Source organism: Meriones unguiculatus, chromosome 18 (assembly GCF_030254825.1).
Source record: "Meriones unguiculatus strain TT.TT164.6M chromosome 18, Bangor_MerUng_6.1, whole genome shotgun sequence".
In the NCBI taxonomy this organism is placed as follows: domain Eukaryota; kingdom Metazoa; phylum Chordata; class Mammalia; order Rodentia; family Muridae; genus Meriones; species Meriones unguiculatus.
In genome coordinates this window covers 27,916,735-27,944,154 of record NC_083365.1, presented here as the reverse complement: position 1 = coordinate 27,944,154, position 27,420 = coordinate 27,916,735, and the positions used below count along the sequence as shown (strand labels likewise).

General features: G+C 42.4%; 1 protein-coding gene across 10 annotated transcripts in view; it reads left to right on the top strand.

The window, feature by feature from the left end:
- Fmn1 (formin 1) overlaps positions 1-27,420 on the top strand; it is a 368,583-nt gene that overhangs the window by 234,951 nt on the left and 106,212 nt on the right. For all 10 annotated transcript variants that reach the window (XR_009587427.1, XM_060371809.1, XM_060371805.1 and 7 more), the window contains 5 exons: positions 11,733-11,794; positions 13,611-13,699; positions 20,186-20,315; positions 21,175-21,321; positions 22,463-22,522. Coding sequence is in view for 9 of the 10 variants with exons in the window: in XM_060371809.1 (XP_060227792.1) it covers positions 11,733-11,794; positions 13,611-13,699; positions 20,186-20,315; positions 21,175-21,321; positions 22,463-22,522 (488 nt within the window). In the remaining variant the exon portion in view is untranslated. The remainder of the gene's footprint in view (positions 1-11,732; positions 11,795-13,610; positions 13,700-20,185; positions 20,316-21,174; positions 21,322-22,462; positions 22,523-27,420) is intronic.

Below are 27,420 nucleotides of genomic sequence, written 5' to 3'. Positions count from 1 at the left end.
TCTGCACGTCATTACAGAAGAAATGTCATTACAATATCTTGGAACTCTGATGTCTTGCATACACTTGCCAAAGTATTTATCTCCCCTTCACAGTCCTTGCTTTCACTCACCCTGCAGTTCTTACCAGCTACCATGGTCTTCCTTGATTCCTTACGGAATGTCCTTTTTATCCCTGAGTGTGCTGTACTTTTAGCAAGGACAGCATACATTTCCTCTTCCAGAAATGCTTTCCCACCTCCCAGTCTGTATAGCCAGCCCCTGCCCTCTACTGTGGATTTGAGCTGAGCTATCGCCTCAAGCAGGCCTTCTCAGATTTGACCTCCCTGATATCTCACCATCTGTTATCTTAGTTTTACACAGAGCCCAATATTTTGTTCAGTTTATGCATCTATTTTTCCTTCATTCGCATCCACTCTCAGAAGATAAGCTCCAAGAAGGAGAGCACCTAGAGGTGTAAACCCCAGCACCTCCTGCTTGTGTCCGGCATGCACACGGTTATCATTAAGGGCTTCTTGGCTGAACAAATGAAAATAGAACTAAAAATTGTGATTGCTGCCCTGATTGGATTAAGAAACACCTGGGGATGAGGCACACATCTGGACAAATCCTTGACAGCATCTGAAGGGACAGTCAGCATGTGAGGGCTCTGATTTACTAATTCCTTGAAGGATATTATTGGATGGTGGTGACAAGTAGGAGGTAAGCTCTAGTTGAAGAAAGTAGGCCACTGTGGTCATGTCCTTGAGGGCTTCCTCTTGTTCTGGCCCCTCCCCAGATTCCCTCCTTTCTGCTTCCTGTCCAGCAGTCACTGAGGTACAGTTCTGTCGCATAACTGCTACAATGATCTTCTGCCTAAGCCTGTGGGGCCAACATGCATGGATGAGCCATCAGAAAACGTGATCCAAATCCTTCCTTCTTTGTCTCTGCTGGGTATTTGGTCATAGTTACAAGAAGAGTAACTAGTATAAAAGAATAAATCTATCATAGAGTGCACGGATTTAGATGATAAATGATGAAGGTCAGCACCAAGGCTGACATATATTAATGTAAAAGAGGAAAATACGGACAAGGGACATTTAGAGAGAATGGTTGCAATTAGTAACAGCAACTGTAAGAGTTATGGAAACAAAATCTGGGCTGTGCTTTAAGCAGTGGGAAAAAAAAAGGCAAACCAGAGGTTTAACAGCAAAAGCAGCATTGAGAAGAAAATAAGTTGTTTTAGAGCATCTGAGTGTCTTTTAACGGGAGCTGTACAAGCTAATGTCTGGGGAACATTGAAAATTCTACCCTAATTGTAAATGAGTAGAGCTAGGCTACAGATGCAAAACCCTTCAAAGGGCAACTCTGGGGTTTCCTCTATTCAGTAGCTTACTTCCTGAAGCCTAGAACACAGAATCACTAAAGGAATAATTATGGAGGAAACGGTTTTCAAAACAGGGTTTTGCTGTATAGACCAGGCTACCTACCTCTGCCTCCTGAGTGCTGGGAATAAAGGCATGCATCACCACCTCTCAGTTTGGATGAAACGGTTTTAAAAGATGATCAGAGGATTCACAAAACCTGTGTTTCACCCAAGATTTACCAAATCAGTGATTTCCTTACTCCTGGCTTTCCATCATGAAATGGGATGATTTATATTTAAAAGCATTTGGCATGTGTGGACACAGTGACTGCCTACATGATTGCAAATTAGTGTTTTCATTCCATGTTAGTAATTTCCTCTTATTCTTGTCCCTGGGGAGATGGAAAATTGCTGTTGACTATTCTTGATATAAACTTCCATATGCCTTGCAACAGACTAGGTGCCAGAAACCTCCTGGCATTCATTTGGAATTTCCCGCACACTCAGAACTTATATTTATAATATTTAATCTAACATCAAAATAGAACATTTTTCATTCGAGTTCCTACTGGTCTGGTCAGAGAGTTCAGCTGCATTGCGTCCTAGTCTCTCTGTGTCAGAGGCTCAGCATGAGAGAGGAAGGCCAGTTAAGAAAAGGCTCACAGCCTGGAGCCTAGATCCTGAGTACCTACCCATGGTACCTTGTTGCTTTGCACTCACAAGTTCCAGAAATGGATGTCAGTGCTCATGGGTGTTGTCAAAAATGAATTTCATTGGGCACTGGGAATATATTATAGATTTTTTAAGACTTTCCTGAGAAAACTCTCGCCTTAGCCTAAGAAGCCATGCTCAGAAGGCTTTTAGTCTCCACAGTATCTTTACAGAGACCCCCTCACCAGGCCAGCATTTTAGAGCACACTTGTCAAGGTATGCTTTCTTAATATGTATGCTACAACAAATACATGGAAGAACTAACACCCACGTTCCAAAACACAGGCGATCCAAAATTAAAAAGGAGATTTACAAGATTTTAAATGTCTTGCTGATTTTGATGGCTTCGGATCTTATTCAATGAAATGATGGAAACTTCTGTAAGGTTGGTTGGGCACAGCTCCTTGCCAAACACCCTTTGACTGCCTTTTTTACTCTGTTGCTGTTCCATGAGCAACAAAGAAAAAGCTTCTACCATTCTCTTACCATTTATCTTCAGTATAACGTTTCTCCACAGAAATCGCAAAGCCAACTTGTTTATATTGTGAAGTTTAACTTAGATTAATTAAAAATAGACATTAGACCTAAAGGAACTTCATTTTAATTGTCCGCCCCATTCCAAATCACCACATACTGAAAGCAAAGAAAGTGAAGGTGATTACCCAGCAAAAGTGACTTGTACCTATGGTCTGCTGGCATACCCAGCAAATGACAAGGACAGCATCAGTCAATTCGTTAAGCACCAATAGAGGCCAATTGAGGAAATTAGGAAAAGTGAATGGTCTTTCTAATACTTCCCTTTTTCTTCCCCACCTTCTCTTTCCTCCCACTGAGTCTGAAACACCTCAGCCGTGGGGCTCCCCTCACCTCTTTCTAAGCCATTATACATTCCTTCAAGAGCAGGATGGAGTCAGAAAGTGCAGGCCGGTCGGTCCCTCTTTATACTTTTCCTTCAGGCAATCCACCGAGACCATCCAATCTTCCTGGAATGTAATTTGGCTTAAAAGAGCAGAACGAATGGAGGAACAGAAGCAGCTTAACCCAAACTGTTTCTCATTCCACTGCCCTCCGGAGAATAGAGGGGATGCAGGCAGGGAAGTGTCGTGAGTTCTACGCTCTGTGCCCTTCTTTGAGGTTTGAACCATGGACAATTTTAATTGTAGCTACATGATGGTATTTTGGGGCAGAGTACATGCCTGGACTCACAGGAGAGTTGGGGTTTTTGTCTTATAAGATGGAATGATTTTTTTTTTTTGAAGTTTTAGGATATATGAGCTAAATATCCCTTTTGTGGCCATTTCCACTCTTTTCCAGACAGCCCACATTTACTGTCTTTCATACTTGCCTCTCGGTCCTTCAGAGACAAAATTAAAGTCTTCATCGACTAACAGGACACTCTGTGAGGCATTCAGAAGTACAGTGACGACTGGGAGTTACATCCCCTTGATATTTTTTAATTCTTTGTGCATCTGGATGCAGTTTCATGCGTCTTCATTTCCAGTGTGCTTTTCCCCTCATTTTAGTGACTTTTGGCGTGAAGTATAAGATTTCCAGTTATTTCTATAGATTTCATTTAAGATAAGGCATTCTCAAACCTTTACTTCCTCCTTCTCAGAAATTCTGTGTGATCCAACTCTGCTGGCATACCAATTCTTGAGAATTACTTCAGCTATTAAAAAAAAAAAAGATTGAAGTTAGGTCATTGGATAAACTAAAACTGTGTATTAGAGTTAACACTGGAGACGGTAAGACATTAGTGAGCATGGGTATTTGTAATATAGATATGTATATATGTACATATACATATGTGGATTTTCATAACAGAGGCCGCATGAGATTTCTCTCATACACTGCTTATTTGTATACAAGCCATATGTTGGCATTCAGAAACTGAGCTTTCTCTGTAGACTTTTGTCTGGTGGTTGATGGTTTAGTTTGTGTTTAGATTACTCTGTTCGTTGTTTAAATGTCTTTTCCACATGGTAAAGACTGTACATATAAAGAGTGGGAGATGTAGTCTTGGTCCAGTAAGCCCCTGCTCCAATGGAAGATTGTTGATGACTTCAGAATTGACCTTGAGAAATCAAGCTGGGTGATTTCATAGGTCACTTTTACCATTCATAAAACCCAGGCCACAGCCTCACCTTCTTCGTATAGTTCAGTGTGAAACTCTTTGAGCAATCCTGACACAGAGGAGGCTTGCAGCAATCGCTCGATGTTAATCTCCGCAAAATCCGCCAGCCGTCCCTACCCTCTAATGTAGTGGACAGAGTTTTCTTTAAGCTGCTTTTTAGTGGGTGCCCTGGAGCACCTTATTTGGATATTAGCATCAAGCAAAGGTTCCTGTGGATCTGTGTCTGCACAGGCATGCTGGGTGCCCAGAGGAGAAATGCTATGATTGGGGGTGGGGGTGGGGGTGGGGGTGGGGGTGGGGGTGGGGCAATCAAAGCAGCCTGAGGAAAGGCCCCTAGAGGAATTTTACTAGTGTGAAGAGACAGTGGGGCAGGGGGTCTCACAGCAGAGTGGTCCTTCCACACTCTGCCTCCACTCTCCCCTCTGCCTGTCCTCTCGCTTCCTCTCACTATAGGGACTCCCACATCTCTTAGAGTGGTGGCCGCTGTAGCTGTGCCAAAGCTGTAAGAAGTTTGTGCTCTCTCAACAGCATTCAGAGTCTGCTGTTGCCCTCCCGTGAGTCCCACTGCACTTTATTTCTGCTTGGTTGATCCTGGGAGGGTAAAATATTTTTGCAGTTTCTTGGGAGATGTATACCGAGTTTTTAAAATCCAAATTCTTCTCTATTAACTTTTCTCCATCTTCTCTCTTTTACTCACCAGTGACTTTTATTGATCCCTTAAAAAAGAAACTGAGTAATTTGGGCAAAACAACTGAGTCTTCTATTGTCCTCTTAGCAGTTAGGATTGATGGAACCAAAACAAGGTTCACTAACAGAAACAACTAATTGTATCAGTCTTTCTTTTCCTGTCTGATTAAAGATCTAAGTCATTTTTTACGGCTATCAGTTACTTAAGGGAATACATAGGAATAAAATGGAGCTGCATAAGAATTACCCTAATCCCAGCCATCAGAGGGGCAGAGGTGAGTGGATTTTTGTGAGTTCAAGGCCAACCTGGTCTACAAAGCGAGTCCAGGATGGCCTGGGCTACATAGAGAAACCCTGTCTCGAAAAACGAACAATGATAACAGATTATCCTAAAATGAGCAGCAGTGGAAACCTGGTGGAGCTAGGCAAACCTATCTGTCTGGGGCATCCGTACATTGGATAACCGGACTTTCTTTGGCTAGTCTATAACAAAGACTCTGGCCTGGAGGTAATCCTTCAGTCAAAGTGAACAAGTCTTAAGCTGGAAATGTATCTCAGTAGTAGACAACTTCTAAGCACGGACAAAGTCCTGGATTCAATCCATTTGGCCATGGTAAACTCAGAGGTGGAGTTCTATTCAGAGGGGAAAAGGGCTGAAGGCCTGAGAGAACTCTTGTAGGTTCTTCCTGCTTCCCTGACAGAAGAGCCAGCGAGGGGATTTGCCTGTTGTGTAAGACCCTGACCTTCGCATGTGCTTCAAGCAGTCACATACTTTTTTATGTGCGCCTGTTAGTTTGAATTTGTGATGCCAGTCTGCTTTTTGTCCCTGCTGACGGTTATTATATCTTAATGGGTGAAACACTACTCTAATGATCCTTGTGTATATAATCCTTAGAGGACAGAGCAGGCACCAGAGGACCACATAAAAATGTTTGCCTCAATTTCCCTGCAAAAAAAAGAAGCCCAGAAACCAGACTTGACCAAGTAACAGATTTTTAAAGGTAAAGGAACCCAATAAAATTACCAGCTTTTCACAGCGTGTGTCTCCTTCCTTTTGACATATTGTGAGGTGTAGGTGAAACATTCTAACAGAACTGACAGTGTGAGGCAGGGACAACTAAGGAGGGAGGGAGATAAAAGTAAAAGCCACCAGCAATGATTGATATTGCAGTAGCAGAGAACTGCTGGGGTCTCCCCTTTGTGGATTTGACACTTCACCTTTCTGACACAGTCTGCAGGAGTGTTAGAATAATGAGCCCTTTGCAGATGGAACCAACGCTGGAGTGACTAGGAATTACTGTACCAAAGCTTTGCGGCTTGCTAGAGAGTTATGTAGGCAGTCGTTTGTTAATTTGGTTTATAAGATGAAAGTTGAACATGTATGTGTAAGGGACAGGAGAGTGACACGGAGAGAATTTGTTTGTTTGTTTGTTTGTTGAGCTACTGATTGGCCCCGTGGCCTTGCATGCACAAGGAAATGCCTTTACCACTGAATGCATATTTTCTGGTATAAAATAGAGGAGGCTAATTGATCCTAGGGAACTCCACAAATGTTTTAATTGAAGACTGTGGTCATCAGTGTGTAAAATGGCTTCTAAGTTCAATACAAAAGCTTACAGGACTAATTTGATTAGGTCGTTTCTTTCTTTCTTTTTCTTTTTTTCTTTCTTTTTTTTTTTTTTTTTTTTTCTGAGACAGGATTTATCTGTGTAGCCTTGGCTGTCCTGAACATGCTTTGTAGACCACGCTGGCCTCGAACTCACAGAGACCCTCCTGCCTCTGGCTTCCTGAGTGCTGGGATTACAGGCAGGCGCCCCTGTGCCTGGCTGTTTCAGCATTTTAAGGCATATCTGACATATGGGTACTGACACCACCTGCAGCACCTAGACTGCATTTTTGCATAGGTGAATAGGAAGCTAGATTATGTCCATGTATGACAGCTCTCTCCAGAGGCCTGGAACTTTTCTGTTTTAGACTTGTGGCCAAACCTAACCCTCCATGGACTTGCTATAGGAAGGAAAAATAGAAATAATTTAATCTCCTGAAGGTCCCAGGATCAACCAGATAATCTCTGCTTCCTCTGTCTTTGAATTCTATTTTAATCTTAGGATCTATCTCTGATAAACATGGTACTTTGTTGGAAACATGGTAGTAGTACCAAACTGACCTCTTTATGTTCTTTTTCCTGTAACATTCTCTTTCCTCTGCTCCATTCCTCCATGGGCCCTGGAAGGAAGCTCTCTTCTCTGTGTGCTTCTGTGAGGATGACATGAGGCTCTCCCTCAATTCTGGGTTTATTAAAGCCTCAGTGTGGTTTTCCCTCCCAGTTTCCCGAGTCCCCAGAGTTAGTCAAGGATAACCCGGGAGAGTGCTCCCGAGAGCCACCTTCTTCCCTGTTCTTTCTGTCTGCAGCTGCATCGTTTAGATTTTCCATACCTTAGCCACTGCACTGGGTTCCAAAATGTCCAAATTTTGGCCTGCAGACTCCTCAGCACAAAACTACCCAGCAATACCCATGTGCGATACAAGTCCTTCCATATGGCTCTAAATCCTATACGTTCTCATCCTCAGTCACACACAGACCCATCACCTCAGTCCCTTTAATTAATTCTTTTCAAGCCAAAATACTCGCCATTTCCAGAAGGTTCTACGAGCCCATCTGCATCTCCTTCTTTCACTGTCTCGTGTCCTTCCAGTTTATGTTCTCTGGCACTTACTGTAAATTTAGAAATTGGCTTTGCCTGAGAAGCATTTGGATTAACTGACGATGATTAAGCAATGGGTAGCTCAGGAATCTGCCTTAAGCAACACACTAGCTAACTTTAACGGTCACTTTTATCCTAAAGTGACATTTCTTCTTAAAATTTTTTGAAGGTGGAATGATGGGAATAGCACCTGACTTATTCATGCTTTAATGATGAGACACTCTGCAGTCATTTTTGTCCTTCAGCTTCCCTGCAGAGAGGCAAGGAGTAAACAGAATGGTTATGTAACCCAATTGAACAAACCTACATTTTTGGAAAGAAGGAGCAAAGCAAACTGAATTCAAGTACAGATTCATAATATAATATTGTTTTAAATTCTGCCCTTTTCCACTTTGGTGTTCCCGTGATTTTTGTTGTTGTTTTTTTGTTTTTTTTTCCCCAAGACCCAAAGCTCTCCTTAAGAAGAAACTCTTCTCATACCCAGAAAGAAGATTCAGTCTTTAGGAGCCCTGTATAACATCCTACACCACAGACAGACACACACATGCATACACTCACACAGACACAGACACACACACAGACAGATACACACATATACATACACTCACACAGACAGACACGCACAAGCACATACACCACTGTTTTGTACCTGTTGCATCCCAATAAAGCTGGTGAAGGCACCCAAGTTCCCCTCTCTGGACTCTCCCCATCTAGTGGCAGGGAGAAACTGTTGCACACTTAGCATGATGCACATTCGTATATTACACTGTCTTCACTCCGTTTAAAATATGATGAGGACTGCGTCCTGAAATTCAGGAGCTGTCCTTCCAGGGCAGGGAAGCTCTGAGTCCTGAACCTTCTAAGGTGAGATGTGGAAAGGGAAAGGTTAGGGTATGTTGAGAAACGCAGACATGCACCTGTGTGGCATGAAGGAGGGGTCAGAGACGAGAGTACAAGAGTGCATGGAGAACAGAATGAGTTCTAAAACCAGGACAAGGAATTGGAACTCTATCCAATATTTCAAAGCAAAGCAACCGAGGTATTGTGAACACCAAGTAATCTTGAGACCTGTATTCAGCAGAAGCTGATGGGGTTATAGTTCCATGTTAGACCATTTGCTAGCATGTGCTAGGCCCTAGGTTCAGTCCCCAGGATTGCAAAGAAACAAACCCACAGCTAGTTAATGAGCTCTCTAACTGGATAATTTAACTCATTCACTCATTACTTAAACAGCTAGCTAACTGACTTTTGTCATATAATGGAGCATGGCCTGGGGGAAAGATTGAACTTAGAAGTAAGCATTATGTTAACCATATCACTATCTCTCAATGTACTAAATCACCTTCAAGATATTCCACACAATATTCTTCATGATTTTGAGATATCCGAGCCTACACTTGCCATGTTAATAAAGCTTCCTGAGTTATGCCTCCATTGGATTCTTAAAGGAAGGACAAAGAGGGTTTATAGCAAAGACTACCTAAAACACTGAGGAATTATGGAAAATTGTACTTATGACATGAGCTCCTGGTAATTCCAGTCTTTTCTGCTTCTTAGAGGCATTAGGAGATAAGGCATTACCAAGCTTTAAAATATATGACAATGTGTATTTGAAGCCATATTCAGCATAGGCCTTTCTTGGGCTCTGTCAGGAGCTTATACTTTATGTGCCGTGGCAAACATATATTTTACTTCACTCTGTATTTTTAGTAAGAGGTAAGGGGCGTCAGATCCATTTTATAGATATTCTCAGGTCTCAGCAACCTACCACATTAGCTCATAAGGTTAGCTCTGTTCATGAGAGCCATGTTGTTCTCCACACCCACACCCACTGCCACCCCAGTTCCCCTACAAAAGAATCTTGTTTTTGCAGTTACCTTTCTTTGGATTTTTTTTTTTTTTTCTGCTAAGATATGTACAAAATGGCTCTTTTGAGGGCTTAGCCTAAATGTCACCTCCCTCAGGAAGCCTCTCTTAACCAAACATTTGTCTGGTTTTGCACCCTCCCCCAATTGTTTTATTTTGTTTTTTGGTTTTTTTGGGTGCTAAGTTGCAAAACCAGGGCCTATGCATGCTGGGTAACTGCTCTATAGCCAGGCCCCACCCCAGTTTCCTTCCTTTAAAGTGTATTGCCACTTCAAGTCACACACTTACTTATTCTCTGTCCCTGAATCTAACACATTAATTTCATGAGATCAAATATTTTATGTGTCACCAACACTTTTGTCTTATATATTCATGGACTAGAAAAATAATTTCTGGGAAAGTGTTTTTAGGGTACACTCAATAAATACTAATTTGGTGCTTGGGAGGGTGAGTGTTCCAGAGCCTAGGCTGTTTCTGGCCCTATCCTTTCTAAATATTTTCTTTTTGCTGCTTGTTACACAGTAATACAAACCAACAAACCATGTATTGGGGTGTTGAGGCTGACTACTTAAAACTAAGCACTTAATGTGAAAGACCTCAGCTCATTCTCTTTCTTGGTGACAGAGCTTATTGTTTGATTTAGGCTCTAAGCTCAGATACAGCACTCAAGGTATGTATGACTGTTTTAAGCAAGCATTCCTTACATTCCTTAAAAATTTATATCTTTATATTTGTGCCTTTTCTTATTCATTCATATCAGCCTATTTTTAAAACAGAATATTGGGGTTCACATAAAAGAGACATTGTTCCTGGCCTGTTTTATTTGTCTGTGTTTAAAAACATCAGCTATTTGAAAATGTATCGTCATCAGACCAATTAGTGAATCTGTATTATCCCCACCAACAAAGCACCAGTCCTTAGAAGCTGAGTTCTTTCATTCTTTTCTCAAACCACACTGGGGCCAGGGGTGTGAGGGTCACACTGGCTTTTCTGGAAGTGCAAATTTGTACCTTGGTAGAATCTTGTCAATAATCTCCTAATATCCCCTCCTATACCCATCCTTAAGTCTAAAAATAACTTGTGTATAGGCATCTAAGTTATAGAGAGTGGCTACAAAGAAGTTTTAAATATTCTTCTCGGTGTTCTCTGAAGGGCCATGCTCTTACCACAGCTAACAGATTTTATCAAAGTTTTTGAATGTGTCCATATGATTCTAAATGATAGAAGGGAAATAAAAACAAATTCAGAAGCAACCTGCCCTTTGCCATGATCTCTGCATTCTCCAGAGAAACGTGGTGTAATGGAAGGAACAGAATAGCTTGGAGAGCAGAATTTTAAAGCATTCTAAGTATCACTGGTTGGTTTAATAAAATTAATTAGCCTGCCACAGAGAAAATTTACTAGTGTGCTGGTTAATTTCACAATGTAAAGCCAGAGAAGGGAGGTAGAGCTGAGAGGACAAACCTTATTAGTTTTGAATAATTATTTAAAGATGTGGACCCGGCCAATTTCAAACACTTTGATAGCCATTTCCATTAAGGCTTTAAAAATCTGTTGCATGTGTATCCAAACATATATGGGAAGGAACTGCCACAGACGAAAGCATATTAGCTAGCAGCGGAATGATTCTTTTAAGATACAGAACGAAAGTAGAATCCCAGCAAAAGCAAGGGAACAAAAACTTACCGTGATACTGGCTCATGGGAGGTTTCTGTGATCTTAATTTGCTGTTAAAGCTATGATTATTCTTTCTTGTCTTTTTAATGCAAACAAGATGTTTGCGGTGGCCACAGAAAGGTGCCTGAAATCACATGCCTGAATTCATTTAATTTGCCAACATCGTGTCTCCACCCCCCCACCCCCCCCCCTTTTCTTTTCCTTCCTGGTCATGGGCAAGAGTCATTTCTTCTACATTAAGTGCTAAATCTCTTCAATTACCAGCCGGGAAGTAAGATTTAAAATTGTGCTTCAAACCTCCAAACTGATTTAGTGTAAAAGCACAAACACTTCTGTAGAGCCTAAATTAAGCTGCAGAAAGGACTCGAAGCCTGAAGAATTAAATAAGGCAGGGCCAAGGCTCAGGGCAGCCTTAGGGACCATTTTGGATTTGTTTTCATATGAACTCCCCCTGGTATGAAAGGAAGAGGAGCAGAAACAAACAGGCAGGCAGAAAGTTCAGGGTTATACTGTGGGGAAGCTGGGCCTGGGCTGAACACTGGTGTTGGGATCAAATCAAGGACCTCGTCTCTCTCTTTTTTTTTTCTCTCTCTCTTTCTCTCTTTGACAGCCATATTTAATGTGGATGACTCTGTGGTTGACCTGGAGACCCTGGCGGCCTTATATGAAAATGTGAGTATCAAAGGCATACAGGGCTGGAGGTTTCATCATTACCTTCTACCCTAAATGTCCCCAAGCCATTCCTGTAATAACGTAATAAGGATTTGAACCTCAGCATGGCAGAGATTCAGGCACTGTTAACTCCCGCTGTAGCGCCTGTCCTGGTAGATCTCACTGACACCCGAAAGGCAGAGACCACAGACGTGCCCTGGAGCCCAGCCCTAGTGTTTGCTTGACAGAGTAGTGAGCCTCCTACTTGATGCTGGCATCCTCCAGTGTCTTCCTCTGAGAAATGGGGACCTGAAGAGCCTGGGTGATTGCTAGCCTACCAGAGGGGCTGATAACATTAAAGGCGAGAGGCAGCACTGGGTGGCAGTTGTGTGCTCTTGCTTTCAAATCAGACAGTCCTAAGCCGGAGGCCTAGCTCTACCATTGCAGACCGGGCGACTCTGGTTGGGCCAAGTTGTCTAAACAGCTTATCCTGTTTCATTTTGTTGTTACAGTACAATGTAGAATATAGTGGGGCTCAACCTGATTTTTTTTGTGTTGAACCCGAATTTGATCTGAGTAGCTTGTGACTTTTTCTCCTGGAACCTGGCACCTTTCCCACAAAGCTGAGCCCCACAGTTTACGGACATTGTGAATCACATTTAAGGAACATCACGTTAGTGCACAAGGTCTTTAGATTTTTATTGTAAGTGGAAATAGGGAGCGGAATCCATAGGTTCCTGTGAGGAGAGGATACCGGAGAAGCAGAATTCCCATGACTGTCAACTGTTCTGGTTCATTGTCAGGATGCTGAAACATAGATGGAACTGGATTCCCTAAGCCATGGCAATCCGCAGATAATTGCCTGGGGCCCTGTGACATGCTATGGTCACTCAGCTCACAGGATGATTCAGTTAAATGTTTATGTTCCCTGGGACCTTAAATTTTCATAGTCTAATGTAACCCGGTGAGGTCACCAATTCCCTACCTATTTTTACACTCTGCATGTATGTAAGAAACTATTTAGTACCGAGTGGGATCTTTGAACATGTTTCTATCAGCATAGTTCTCAACGAGCAAACCCAAAGGCTCACAAGTATCCGACCACTGGGAGTTAACGGTACATTTGTTGAATACCTGGAGGGCAGTGTGAGGATTCCAAATCAGAAACTCATTACTGGTAGCATCGTTGAAGCCTCGGGGAATTACCTGGAAAATGAGGATATAGTAATTGATAACAAAGAACTCTTATTAAAACGAAGGTGCCTTCCTGATGCTTTCTGCTGTTAACCATGGGTGCAAGGGCACACATGTGGCCAGTGCTTCTTAACACACTGTTAGAGGTGGTCTGCACACAACTGGAAATGTTCGGTAAATTATGAAGCATGTTACCAAATGCCTCAATAACTGGCACAAACAACACGTACTCATGAAATTCAGGGAAAGGAGAAGTGGCAGCTACAAATGAGAGTGTGTGAAGCCTATGTGAGCGAGAAAAGTGTGAGATGGGACTGTTGTTCTGGGCAAGAGAAAGCTAAGGACAGCCTGCCCCACAGCTCGAGTCCAAGACACTCCAGCGGAGCTGTCAGCAGTGTCTAGATGCACACACTTGTGATGACCGTTTGCTTTAGATGGGCAAATGCCAAACATGAACATGTATCAGAGTGAGCTGGCAGGGTTTCCAGGGGCCCAGCCTGTGGCGTTTCTTATCCCTGGGGTGAAGCCCAAATGATGGCAGTGGGATCACGTACGGGTGGATTCCTGTGGTTTCAGGCTGATCCTCTTGACTGTGTGTGTGTGTGTGTGTGTGTGGTTTGTTTCTTTTCTCCTGTCGATGCAGCGAGCCCAAGAAGACGAACTGACTAAAATAAGGAAGTACTACGAGACATCCAAAGAAGAAGACTTGAAGCTGCTAGACAAGCCCGAACAGTAAGGACACTTGAACTACCTTTGGTTGGTCTGAAAGAAGGGCCCCGGGCTCCATCTGTCTGCCTCCCAGCTGTGAACATTAAGTCTAGCCAGTGTGGAGAGCTGAGTTACAGCAGCGTCATTCTGGTACCGTATTGCATCCAGCAGGATGACTCTGCTGCCGGGAAGGCTGCTGAGATCTCTGCTGTTGGATGCAGCGCGCCTCTCCCCCTGCTCTCCGCCCACACCACTCCCCTTTCTTGTTCTAGCAGCTTAATTCCTCCTAGACTAAACATTTTAGCTAAAAGGGCAACTGAGGAAGAAAGGAGGCATCACTGCTCTGCCTCAAGTTTTCCTGACGCCTTAAAACTGAATCTGAACTGGTCTTCTTTAATGTCACGCTCAGTGAATGTAGCCCAAATGCGGCAGGTTTTCCACAGCCTTCGCCATTGTGCTGACTAGGGTAGGTCTTTCTCATCCTCCCTCTGTGTGGCTTGCTCTTCTTCCCACTAATCCGCTAGAGTGGTTAGCTTTGATTTGCAGTATCATCTCCCCTACATTGAGAACTCAGATCTCTGACATGTACCCACAGTGACTCGTTTGCTAGGCCCTTGAGGTCTGCAAGACACAGCTGAGTTCCTTGGAGTCCCCAGCCAAGATATCTAGGGACTGCAAGTGTGCCTCTGGTTTGGAGGCTCCTGTATCCGTTGCTATTTTGAGTGCTTCGTGTTTCTTTCAAGTCAGCCTTCTACCTCCAGGGAAAGGCAACTACAGAAAGCAAAGTGGATACTGAACATAGATAGACTCTGACAGGATTACCCTACAGGCATCCAAGGTTCTGTCTTACACTCTATGTATGCCTTATGTTTGTGTCCTCTTTGATACCTCAGTTCTCACAGACTGGCAAACCCAGAAGAAAGCATCTCTAATGGCTGGTGAGGTAGTTTGTTAGTGATCCTAAGTTTACCCCATACTGTCAAACAGTGCTGATCCCTTATGAATCTTAGCTGGGATCCTCTCACATGGAGCTATAGCCCACACCCTTGGCCCTTAAACCTGATCTCCTCAAAGCCTATATCTATATGTATGTCTATATGTGGATTTGTATCTGTATAGGAATTTAGAGAAATTATATATAATACATATCAATTCAGGTGGGGTTCCACTGCCCTTTTCTCTCATGGACTTCAGCCATCAGCCTTACTAACCTCTACCACAGCTGCTGCTGCTCTAGAAGTCATGTTTCCTTACTGTGGATCAAGTTGTATCACTAATGATCAAAGGGGAAGTGACTAATAATAAGATATGAAGACACTTACATGGCCTCTGGTGGCATTTGGAGATGATTGAGTGTATCAAACATTGAGCTAGGGTTAGTTATGCCAGGTTGTGTGGTGAACTTGTAAGCCTGAAGTGGGTAAACTTTTCCCGTAAAAGACTAGATAATACTTTATACTTTGTGGGTCAAAGGATCTGCTGTGGTGCCTCAAGGCAGTCATTGCACCACTGTGGTTCAAAAGCAACCACAGATAATAATATATAACCAAAGAGACACAGCTGGACCTTTGGAATACATTTGGAATTGGTACAATTTGAATTTTGCACAATAAAAATAATTCATACTTTTTGCAATCATTTAAAATGTGAAAACCATGAGAGTCACACAAATACAAATGGCGGGTCAGGTTTGGTCCATGAACTGTAATTTGTCCACACTCAGCCTGCTAGGTAAAGCCTGCCATAAGCCGAGGATATGGTGTTCAGTGAACCACTGATGTGAAATGAACAGTGTGTGTCTGCAAAAAGAGGCATTCCTCTGCCTTTTGTGGTACAGCCTCCCAGCATCATTCCTCCGCACTAATTGCCAGGACGTAGAATAATGGTGGCAACTAATTAGCACACTACTTATTATGCCTCTTTTCCCCCCACGCTGATGATCTAGCTAGAGAAGCATTTTGAAAGTTTGGAGGGCCATTGTGCTGACCCCTTGAACACTCATCACTCTTACTGAAGGCAAAGATGTCTGTCATGTGGGGCTGCTCAGGTGACAGGCTGGGCTCAGTGACCAGCATGGAGAGGTAGAGGTGCCCAACCCCAAGCAGACTTCACCTTTGCTGTCCACCTCTCTGAAGGCTGCTTTTGTCTGTTCTGTGCTAGAGTGTGGTTCTCTGGTGATTTATTTGCCACTTAATCCCAGTGAGTGGACTATAAGCATCTTTTACATACTGGAAAATATGAATCATTTGAGTTTAGCCTTTCAATTTCTTAAGAGTCCTGTGGTGCCCAGCCCTATAAATCACAGCACAGAGAGGCTGGCCTCAACACTCACCTCATCAACTCTCTTGACACTCTGCTGCCAGATTTAGAAAGCCATTTCTCACAGAGGTGTCATCTGCTTGGGACCTGGCTGTGGGAGGGCCACTCCCTCCAGGGATGCCCCTTGACTCCCTTTATATCCTGCCTAGAGATGTTTGTTGGTGAGAAGGGATGCTGAGACACTCCTGATGAGGACTGTTGACTGTCTACGCCCATAGCCGGCCTCCGAGGGTCTGCCTTGAGGATATTGTGAGCATCATATTAGGATCTTCCACAGGGGCACCCAGCCAGCTATAGTGTTTCCTAGGGTACAGGGGTACAGATTACACGGTGAAGTGGATGCAATTCTCCTGGAACACACCTCTTAAATCATACCATCCAAGGGTTGGGGAATGATGACACATCACTCAGTCTCTTTTCAAAGGCTGGATCACACAGCAGCATCCCACTTGTTAACTGAGTTGCCACTGTGGCTATAGGGCTTCACTTGTGGTTACAGGTGAGCTGTCGTCCTTCCAGTGAAATAAGCCACGTTGAGTAAGGAAGGAAAGCTCCTTTGTTTGTGCTTCCTCTGCCTTTTGTGTTGTAGAATCTAGACTATAACTGTAGATTAGCCCAAATGGAAATTAGTCTATGAATATTTGTATATATGGAGGCCTACTAGACATGGCATTGTGCTTGGGCATCTCTGATGTCTTATTATCCCAGCATTTATGTGTAGAACATAAAGCACATGGGAGCAAGGGGCAGATGTTTATCAGACACTGGGTTCACATAGACTTTGAGATGAGCTTTCCTTCTGGTACTTTGCCAGACAAATGAGAAAAGAGCTATGGTGCCTTACCTCGAGCCTGTGCCTGGTTATATCTATGCTGAAAGTTGCATAAAACCACATACTTTCTTTTTCTTTTTTTTTTTATTGAGTTAGTTATTCACTTTACATCTCACTCATAGCCCCCCTCCCTCCATTTGTCCCTCATCCCCCTGTCTCCCCTCCCCTGCCCCTCATAAAAGGGGAGACCCCACCCACAAACCCACCCCAGCAATCCAGTCTCATCAGGACTGTGTACTTCCTCTTCCATGGTGCCCTGGCAAGGCAGCCATGCCAGGATGAAGTGATCGAAATGCACACATCAGAGACCATGTCAGAGACAGCCCCCGGGGCCTAGGTCTAGTCCAGAATGGTTCCTAGTTGGTGCTTCAGTCTCTGCAAGCTAATTTTACTTCTCTGCTGTTTTATATCTTTAAATTTTGCCAGATGTTTCCAAGCCCAAACCCCAAAAGTCATCTTGGCTTCCTCTGGCATCATGAGGGATGGATCAGTTACTCAGGGTCTTCCTGCCTTCATGGCCATCTTATCCACTTGTTCTCTATCCCCACAGGCCCTCTTACCTTCCCCTTGCAAGGTCATAGTAGTAACTCCCTTTTCTCCCAGCCTGAAATCTGCTAAAGCCACTGCTATGGTGATAATGTGAAATTAAAAAAAAAAATTTTTTTTAAAGTATTACTTCTCTGTCTAAAACCCTCCATTTGCTGAGGAAACAAACAAAAAAGTACATTTCAGAATGCAAAACTCTTATTTACTTTCACCCAGCTTCCTTGCACACATCATCCAACCTGTCTCGGCTCGCCTCTCTGGTCCTCAGGCATGTCATGCACAGTATCATGGGGACTCAGTGACCACAGCCAGCATTGCTCCCCAAGCCTGTCATCACTGATCACCTCTTTCACACACTTCAGTAATCATGGGTTTGATGTTTGTAGTATCGAAAAGGAACCATGTGTAAGCTAAATCCTGTTCCCAGGCCTTACCATGTACTTGGGCTTCACACACACCTGAAGAACTGAGTAATCCATGAGAGCTCATTAGAGTCCCTCCATCTGCCATTCCCTTCCAGCAACTTGAGACCTGGGGCTTTCAGATGAGAACCTTCTCAGAACAGCCCCGATCTTAATAAGTTTTAAATCGTAGGCAGCCTTGCAGTTTTATTCTTTCTTTGTTGGGTAGCCTCTGTCCTTGCTTCCACAAATGGATCCTATGGCTCCTCTGAGGGACAGTTGGTTGTTTTCCTTCCAGCATTACCTACTTCTCATCCATGTCCTGGTGTGTAAACTTAGGCATTGCTCCATTTGCTCGCTCTCGTGTTGCCCAATGCTGCGATAGTGTGTTCATTTTAAGGCACGGCATTTACCTCGTCCAGAGATCTAGGTCCTACTTGGAGGTATGAAGAAACGACATGTCCACTTTTGGAAAGGGAGAAGTGCAGGGGCTTCTTCTGAGCAGTTCTTAGCATCTAAAGGAGTAAATCTTTCCCAAACTCATCACAGAACCAAGTGAGGTCAGCCACCAGAGATGTTTACTACTCACCGTCTGTGAAAACTGGTGACAGCTCTGATGTCACTCATGATAAATGACTCAGTTGGTCGATGCTGTACTGTACTTATAAGGGGACAATTTACAAAGGAAGTGCTTTCTTCCTGGCCCTAAGCAATTCTTCTGTAATCCATTAAGTGCTATAATATGTGGTATGATGATAACTCTGGATGCTTGTTTTGAACCTGAAGATAAGAGAGTTTTTTATTATGAGCTCTCCATGCTTCCTTTTCATGGTATTCTAAAAGGCTGGGGCAGGGGAAAATGACAACTAGGGCCTTGTTAGAGGAAGCAAGAAAAATGATAATAAACATATATCAAATCCCAAATTTTGCCAGGGCATGGTGGTATAAAACTATAATCCCAGAACTTGGCTAAATGAGGCAGGGAGACTGAGAATTGAGGCAGACTAAACCATAAGTAAGCTCTAAATAAGACCTGGTCTCAAAAAGAAAGTATACAACAAAAACAATCAAGCCTACTAAATCACCTCCTTCAAAGAAATCTGCAGAAGGAGTAGAAAAATGGCGCAAGAAAACAAATTTGAGGACACAAAGGGGTGTAGAAACACAAATGTTGATAGAGCCTTATAATTCCTGCAACTGAAGATACTGAGGCAAGAGAATGGTGAGTTAGAGGCTATCCTGGGGTACATACCAAGACTTTGCCAATATAGGAAAAAGGCTGGACCCCTCCCTTCCCCTTTTCCTCCTGTTCATCCAGCTGCTCCTGCTGCTCCTTCTCCTCCTGCTTCTCCCTCTCTTTCTGTTACTCCTTGTCTTTCTGCTGCTCCTTCTCCTCTTTTTCACCTGACAGAGAGAGAAGCAACTTTGTTCATTTACAAAACTATATTCAGTGAGAGATTGCAAAATTTCAAAGTGATGGTATTGAGAATGGCCCAAGACTTTCAGAAATAACAGTTAATAATCATTTCAACTCCAAAATGAAATTAAGGGCCGTTAGTGGGTTGTCCCCCTTTCTGAGTTAATAGCCAACTGTTTCAACTCATATTGGTTTATGGCCTTTCCTCTGGTGGCTGACCTCAAAAGCATGGAGCTCTTCCAGCTTCATTTTTTGAAGGACACCAGTGTCCAGTCACTCAGACAGTGAGCTACTGTGTACAGGGCAGCAGCCAGTTCTGGCTCATAAGAGCTGTTTGGCATCACCTTTTACTCTTTAAAGATTTTAGGTTGGCTACTTTATGAGTGTCTGCTTTCTTTAAGTCCTGAGCTATCTATCAGCTGCACCTACTTGGATAAACTGACACAATGGTTAAACAAATACATGGAAACTTTAACCATTGTAGACTGTTATGTAATTGAGCAAAAGTAATAGCAGTATCACTTCAAAAATATCTTAGCACTTGACTGTAGACTTTTGTCCAAAGTCTTTGGATACTGGAGACTCTGTCTATGTAGATATACCTGTAGTGAATTTTTCATGACACAGGAGTCGATTGTGTCATTTTCTCATGCAATAAAGAGCTGGGCTTTTCACTTGGGTATAGCCTCTTGTTTGGAGAGCAGGAGAGGGGTAATGTTTTAAGGACACTTGCATAAACTTTCTGCTCATCTCCATTATTCATATGAACTCATATCATATGAGTTATCATATGAACTCACCAGACAGAGGCCCCCACTGTCAGCCATAGAACAGGTACTCTTGGAGGTCCTTAAGTCAGCCCATCTGATTCCCAATATAAAGCGAGATCATGGTGTAAGGAATATTCCTTTGGCTGATTAGCATAGATTGATCCTCGTTCTTACAGTTTTCTTATGACTATGTGTAAAGCAAACTGATTTAATTTATTTTTACAGATTTTTGCATGAGTTAGCCCAAATTCCCAATTTTGCTGAGCGCGCCCAGTGCATAATCTTCAGGGCTGTGTTTTCCGAGGGCATCACATCCTTACACCGAAAAGTAGAGATTGTCACACGAGCCTCGAAGGTATGTTTGCTGCTTAAAAACCTATGTTACCCTTATTGGCAGAAAATGAGGAAATCTGAGTTGAAGGAGATCTGACCATAAAAGGTCTATAAGTGTGACTTATAGAATGAAAGTCATCTGTACTTCACATTGACTGCTATTCTAAGGGAAGTCTAGAGTTTGTCCTATCCAAGCATTAGGAGAGAAGACTGAAGAAGAGAGGGAAGAGGGGAAAATAATGCTTTTTACATATTTCTTCTAAAAGAAAATGCACTATAAATATGCTGGCCACCAGAAACTAAAACCAAAACAGCATAGTTTGATTCCTGGTCAACTCTTCAACTCACAAAGAGATTTTACTTGGAACCCGTGCATAGGATCACCTGAAATCTGTCTATATCCTAAGATGAAAAGATTCTGGAGACTTGAAAAAAACTAACTGGGATCCTGAATAACTGGCACATATATTTCTGTGTCCACCACACTCTACTTGGTCTGTAGTCCCAAAAGAAACCTTGAAAAGATATTTGACCTCTTCCAACTTTAGAAGTTATCAAAAATTAGCTACACTCCCTGTTATTAATCTATATAAATTAAAACTGCCTAAAATGAAAACTAGATACAAAGGTTCAGCCCTCATTATTATCAGATCATATCCTGCTTTTAACTTTGTTGCACAAGTAGGAAATCGTAGCCTTTTGTGCTCCCCAACACCGAAGATGCTTACTGCTTAGTGAAATGTATCTTGTATTTACCAACTGTTAATACAACTGGTAACAAGCCACCCGACAGGCTTGGTTACTTTAATAAGGGTTAGTTGTTAAGCAAACATGACTGCGTTTGGAGTTCAGACCATAATAACTGGTGTTTGCTGTTACAGGGCTTGTTGCACATGAAGAGTGTGAAGGATATCCTAGCTCTCATTCTGGCTTTTGGAAATTATATGAATGGAGGAAATAGGACGCGAGGGCAAGCAGATGGATATAGTTTAGAAATTCTGCCCAAACTCAAAGATGTCAAAAGTCGGGTATTTATTTACTTTTCATACTTTGTGTCTATGTGCTATGGTTTTTTTTTTTCTTCTGAACCTTTAATTTAAAACAACGTATTACAGACTGACCCATTTATCTTAGCTTTCCCCTAACAGTACTCATTTATCTGAAAGCATGCATTTTTGTTGTTGTTTTTCCCTTCTGTGCTTTTTTTTTTTTACTTGAAAATGGTAGGCTTTTTCACGTCAGACCTCGTGCTCAGTGATAAAGTCATCATGTATTTATTTTAGCTCTAACACATGTGATTAGGCACTGGTGACTGCTGCCCTACAAGGTAAAACAGTATGCTGTAGTAGTCATACTGCAGAGGCTACAGTCTGTTTGAATTTAGTATTGGCCACTTGTAATTTACTCATTCTTGAGTGGCAGACACTGTTGAGCCTAGTATTTGAATTATTCTTTTGCCCACAACAATTGGGGCTGGGGTTCCCTGTCAACTCTCTGAGCCTGATTATCACTTGGCTCCACACCCCTGCCGAGCCACCTTTTTAGAAACAACCAGCCCATATCTGGGCGTCCCATGGGGGCAAGGGGTGCAGGGAAGGGAAATACACAGGCAAATTAGAATTAGACCCCTGTGAACAGGACACAAAGGCTGCCTTGTGGGAGGGCCTGCTCCCCCTGGCCTTCCAGGGTCATAAAGTGGCATGGCTTTTCTTTTAAGCTGGCCCTGATTGTTTTTCACGCCATTAAAAGCACACATTTTCAGAGAAGGTGGAAGGGAGGGATGGTTTTCTCTTCTAGTCCACAGCTCCCTTTAGCATTTTTACCACCCCCTCCTGTCTTGGCAGCATGCCAGGTCATAGCGGTTAATGTTTTTGTTGTTTGTTTGTTTGTATATTTGTCTCAGTCCTTATTGCAGAGGTCTCCTGGATTACCTGTTTTGTTTTGTTTTTCCTCCCACAAAAGATGGTGTAGTGCCATTTTTTTTTAAAGCTGACTTTTTTTTTTTTTTAATGGATGAAACTAGGAGGAGGATGGAAAATCTGGTCAGTCTGTAACAGAAATAGTCTAACAAATTCATAAGTGTTGTGACGTGGGTTTTCATCTCTCAGCTGGAAAGCATGCAGGGTCTCCTGTGAACAGCTGTCATTTGAGTTTCTCTTTTAAACCTAGGACAATGGGATGAACCTGGTGGACTATGTTGTGAAATATTACCTGCGGTACTATGATCAGGTAGGAAACAGCGCTGGGCTCTCAGCAATTTTCACCTCTACTGTATTGTGAGCATTCAGAAATTGCAACTCTGGTCCAACTCTATCTCAAAGCGTCCCAGTAAAGACAAAGGGAACCCCTGGCTTTTAGAACAGGAAGTGTTAGAGAGACACAAGGCTGCTGAGCCTCAGTCTACCATAGAATGCACCTTCAGGTAGATCCCTTAGTGCCTCATGACCAGACTATGGAGCTTTCTGAACTCTAGATTCATTCAGGAGCTGGTTAGAGTTGAAACTGCATTCTGAGATACTGAACAACATTGAGGAAATCTTCAAAACACTATAATATTATGTTTTTAAGAAAAAAAAAGACTTATTTAGTTATTTATTCATATTCTATGTGGATGTGTGCTTTCCTATGTGAGTTTATGTGTGCCACATGTGTGCAGGAGCCTGCAGAGGCCAGAGGAGGTGTCGGATCCCCTGTAACTGAAATTACAGCAATTGTGAGTTGCCACACTGATGCTGAGAATCAAGCCTAGATGCAGTGATCTCTCATATTTGCTGAGCTATCTCTACAGTCTACTTGTTATTTTTTTATTAGCTAGTTTGTTTGAGGGACAAGGTTTCCTTATGTACCCCGTGCTGGCCCAAAACTCACTATGCTGACCAGGCTGGACTTGAACTCAATCTGCCTGCCCCTGCCTCCTGAGCACTAGAATTAAAGCCTTATTTACCAGACCCACCTTAATAACCAAAATTTACCAACCGTGCATCCGGGAACAAGTTAGAGATACCATATTCGAGAATGAATCAAAGCAAGAACATTCTCTATGCTTAGAATACATATGAATTAGAATTAAGCACGTCTATGAGACTATTACCTGAACACAATTTTCTCCTTTATCCCTCTTTTTGAACTAAGAACTGGGAGTCCTCACTTTGAGAAGAAAGAAGGACTATTATTAATTGTTGGGGAAAAAATAGCAAATGATACAAAAAGACAAAAGTTTCAAGAGAAAGTGCTGAGAGGGATCCTACCCATTAGCCCTGTAAGCAGAGTATATCTCCTGAAAGTAAAAGTCCAGAGCCTTGTTTCTTGGTCTAAAATTCCATCCCACTGGTGAGCTCATGAGCTCATGAACTCTTTAATAATTTCTCCTACCTTATCTAGGGAGTGTATCTGTTCTCAAACTGTGTATCTGCAATCCGACGTGTTGCACCCCACTTAACTTCTCCCCTCTTTCCATCGAGGATTTAATGGTTGTTAGTCGTGCAGCTATGGAGCCATGCACTGCTCTGTGGTTGTTTGCTGCCCATCAGCTAAGTTGTTCCCACTGCCCTTCCATTCTGCTTTCCTGCTCAACCCAGCTCACGGAGGCATTAAAGTTGCTCACCTGGAGAATTCCTGTGCATCCCACCTCATCTCCTGCCCCCAGGCAGGCAGTTCCCTTAGACCGTCAGTTTTCAGCCTTCCTAATGCAACCCTTCTTCATGCTCTTCATGTTATGCCGACCACCGACGATAAAATTATTCCATTTCCACTTCATCACTGTAATTTTGCTACTGTTATGAATTGCAATGCAAATATCTGATATGCAGGTTATGTGATATGTAACCCCTGTGACACAGTTGTTCTACTCCCAAAGAGCTCACAACTCCTAGGTTGAGGAACACTGCGCTGGAACATCTCACAGTCTTTTATGTGTGGCTCCAATACTACTTTTATACTCAAAGCAGAAATGTCTCTCCACTTTTGCTCAATCAAGACGTGAGACTCTAATGTTCAACAAGACTGGGACTATCTTTGTCTCAAGTCTTTTTTTTTAAAGATTTATTATTTTTATTATTATGTGTATGAGTTTTGCCTGCCTGTATAAAAGTATACCACATGCATGCCTAGTGCCTGCAGAGGCCAGAGAAGGACATCAGAATCAAATCCCTTGGACTTAGAGTTATGGGCGGTTGTGAGCTGCTGTGTGGGTGGTGACAAGTGGATCTAGGTCCTCTGTAAGAGCAGCAAGTGCTCTTAATTACAGGTCCATCACTCCAGCTTCCTGTCTCAGGTCTTTTTATAAATTTCTTTTTCTATTATTCTCAAGAAATAACATATTCAGAGGTCTTAGGGAGAAAACTCCCAATGTATTATGTAAATATATTATATTAATAACATGTATTATGGACTTATTGAGGGAAATGTAAACCCTTCTAAAGAAATTACATAATTTTATATAAAGACAGAGCACACTGATAACCAGCAGGTATACCAAAAACGTTCAGCATTAATAGTAAATAGTCCATCCGTACTGAGATACCCCAACACACACATTCAGACAACTATAGAAATTCAAGTGTTGCTAAGGTAAGGGGCTATTTAGAAACCTTGAGCATGGTTTCTGAGAGGATAATATGGTGCAGGTGCTATGTGAATCACATTATGGGCAATGCTCTAGGAATTAAAAACAAAGCCACCCGTGGTCCAGCAATCCTAAAGGGGACACCTTTTCTTAATTCATACATCTGTGCTAAGTGAGCTCGCAAGATTTCAGCCTTCCTGTATCAGAAGCTCTGGAAATTTGCATAGATTTTTCTAGAAATTTAAGCAGAAAACTTCTGTTACTGTTCTACTTATGATAATTAATATTAATAAAAGACTTGATTTTTTTTTAAGTATCCAGATGGTTAGCAATAAGGTCAAATGAATTGTGCTGGAATCATTAAAGGGAATAGCGTACTGCTATGGAGAGTGTTTAGGACATAAAGTGTTCTGTCTGCTTCTAAACTGTATTCATGCATGAAGCAGGGTATGATGGTACATGCCTTTACTCCCAGCAGGGAGACAGAGCTAGATACACCTTTCAGGTCAAAGCCGTTTGGTCTATGGAGTGAGATCCAGGACAGCCAGGATTATACAGTGAAACTGTCTCAAAAAGACAAGGAAAAATTAGATACGTGTGTGTGTGTGTATATATATATATATATATATGTATATATATATATACAAACATATATAAATAATAGGTAAATGTAAGTGTAACACTAACTCAAAAAATCCTATAATGATATATAGCAATATATTTCATTATTATTTCGGGATGTTAGGGTCATGATTCTTTTTTTTTTTTAACTTTCAATTACTAAGTGCAATGAATGTGCGCTTGTAAAAGTGGAAACTATAATAAAAACAATTATTCAGTCCAATATTTCATGCTTCCCCCATAAGTATTTGTTTACATCCTGATCCTTAAAACCAATCTTGGAAGCTCTCACTCTGGAAGCCTTGGTGAAGATTCTTTATAGGTCTCCAGTGATTCCTTTTGTGGATAGTGTACAAGTTGCCAGTGATCTTGAAATTGCTCCTTTGAGAGCCAGAATTCATTGTTGACTTTTTCGTGTCTACCTTGGAGGTGTCCGATAAACATTAGACACATTATTGTTAATGTAAATGTCACTAAAAGTGTAATAAATTGGTGTGTGTAATGAACTAGGTGTGAGGAAATAAGTGTTTTTGTTTTCTTTTGTTTTTCTGGGGTGAGGGGGATATGTTGAGCTTCAGGAAATTTAGCAGCAGCAGGCAGGCCTGAGCATACTCCAATTTCTGACAAGCAAGTACCCACAGGGCAGAGTTACCCCAAGGAATCTTGGCACGTGACTTTTAATTCCAGATGCACAAGGAAAGATTCACCCCTATCCAGTGATCTGCGCTCCATAGAGGGACTGAAATTAGTCCATGGCAGATTGTCGTTGACGAGAGCAGAATGCAGTGGAATTGACTGTGTGGAGGAAAATATAATAACAGATGCAGTTGTAGATTGAGCCCCATCCACATTTGTGCAGGCCTCTCCTGGTGTTCACTGCAGAACACATTGCCTTCAAGGGGAGTGTGGAGCTGGGTGATTTATGAAGCTCCTTTTCCCTTAGGCAGAAGTGAGGTGTTTTGTTTTGTTTTGTTTTGTTTTGTTTTGTTTTGTTTTGTTTTGTTTTGTGGTCAGTGAGGAGTAGCAGTGGCCTGAGGAAAGGTAAGTCTTTCAGCTTCCTGCCCCTTCTGCCTGGCATTGGCTCCAAGTCCGGGCCTGTGAAAGTTGAAGAAAACCACGAAGAGACAGTGCCTCGTCCACTCCCAGTGCTTTGACTGGACCTCCTATTAGGCTGATTCATCGTCAGCATTTTCTCTTTTTCCATCCTATGGAAAAAAAACAAAAACAAAACAACAACAAAGCCTGAAGCCATGGTAGAGTCAGACACACTGCTCACAAAGTGTTGTAGCAGAATTCCTCTAATGTGGGTCCCCATCGGGCTTTATAGGGAGTGCCTCGGGTGGCTTTTCACTTAGCATTCAGTGTTCTAGTTGTTTTGAAAGTAAAAAAGTAAGTATAGTAAGGCGGAGGAATATGGATGGATGAAGTACTATTACAAGGAGGAGAGCTGCCTTTCCACAGCATCCAAATGAAATGGAAAGACGAAGAGCAGCGTTCTCAGCCTTCCTAATGCTGAGACTCTTCAGTATAGTTCTTCATATTGTGCTGACTCCCAACCATAAAATTATTTTTGTTGCTACTCCATCACTAAAATTTTGAGGCTGTTATGAATCATTAAGTAAGTATTTGTGTTTTCTGATGGCCTTAGGTGACCCGTGTGAAAAAGTCTTTCAGTCCCCAAAGGGGTTGCCACCCACAGGTTGGGAACTGCTGACTTAGAGGGAGAGGAAAGGTCCAGGCAATTCCTGAAACTATAGGAAAACATAGTCACAAACTGCACACCTGGTACCGTGGCATGGTCAGCGGGAAGCGGGACTTCTCCATTACACTGCATGCTTAAGAACAGGACAGCCAGGATCCCAATGAAGAAGAGCTCCTAAAGCCCCACACTTAACTGGCACCTGGAATTGGTGGCTGCTGGGGGAAAGACAGTCATTTTTCT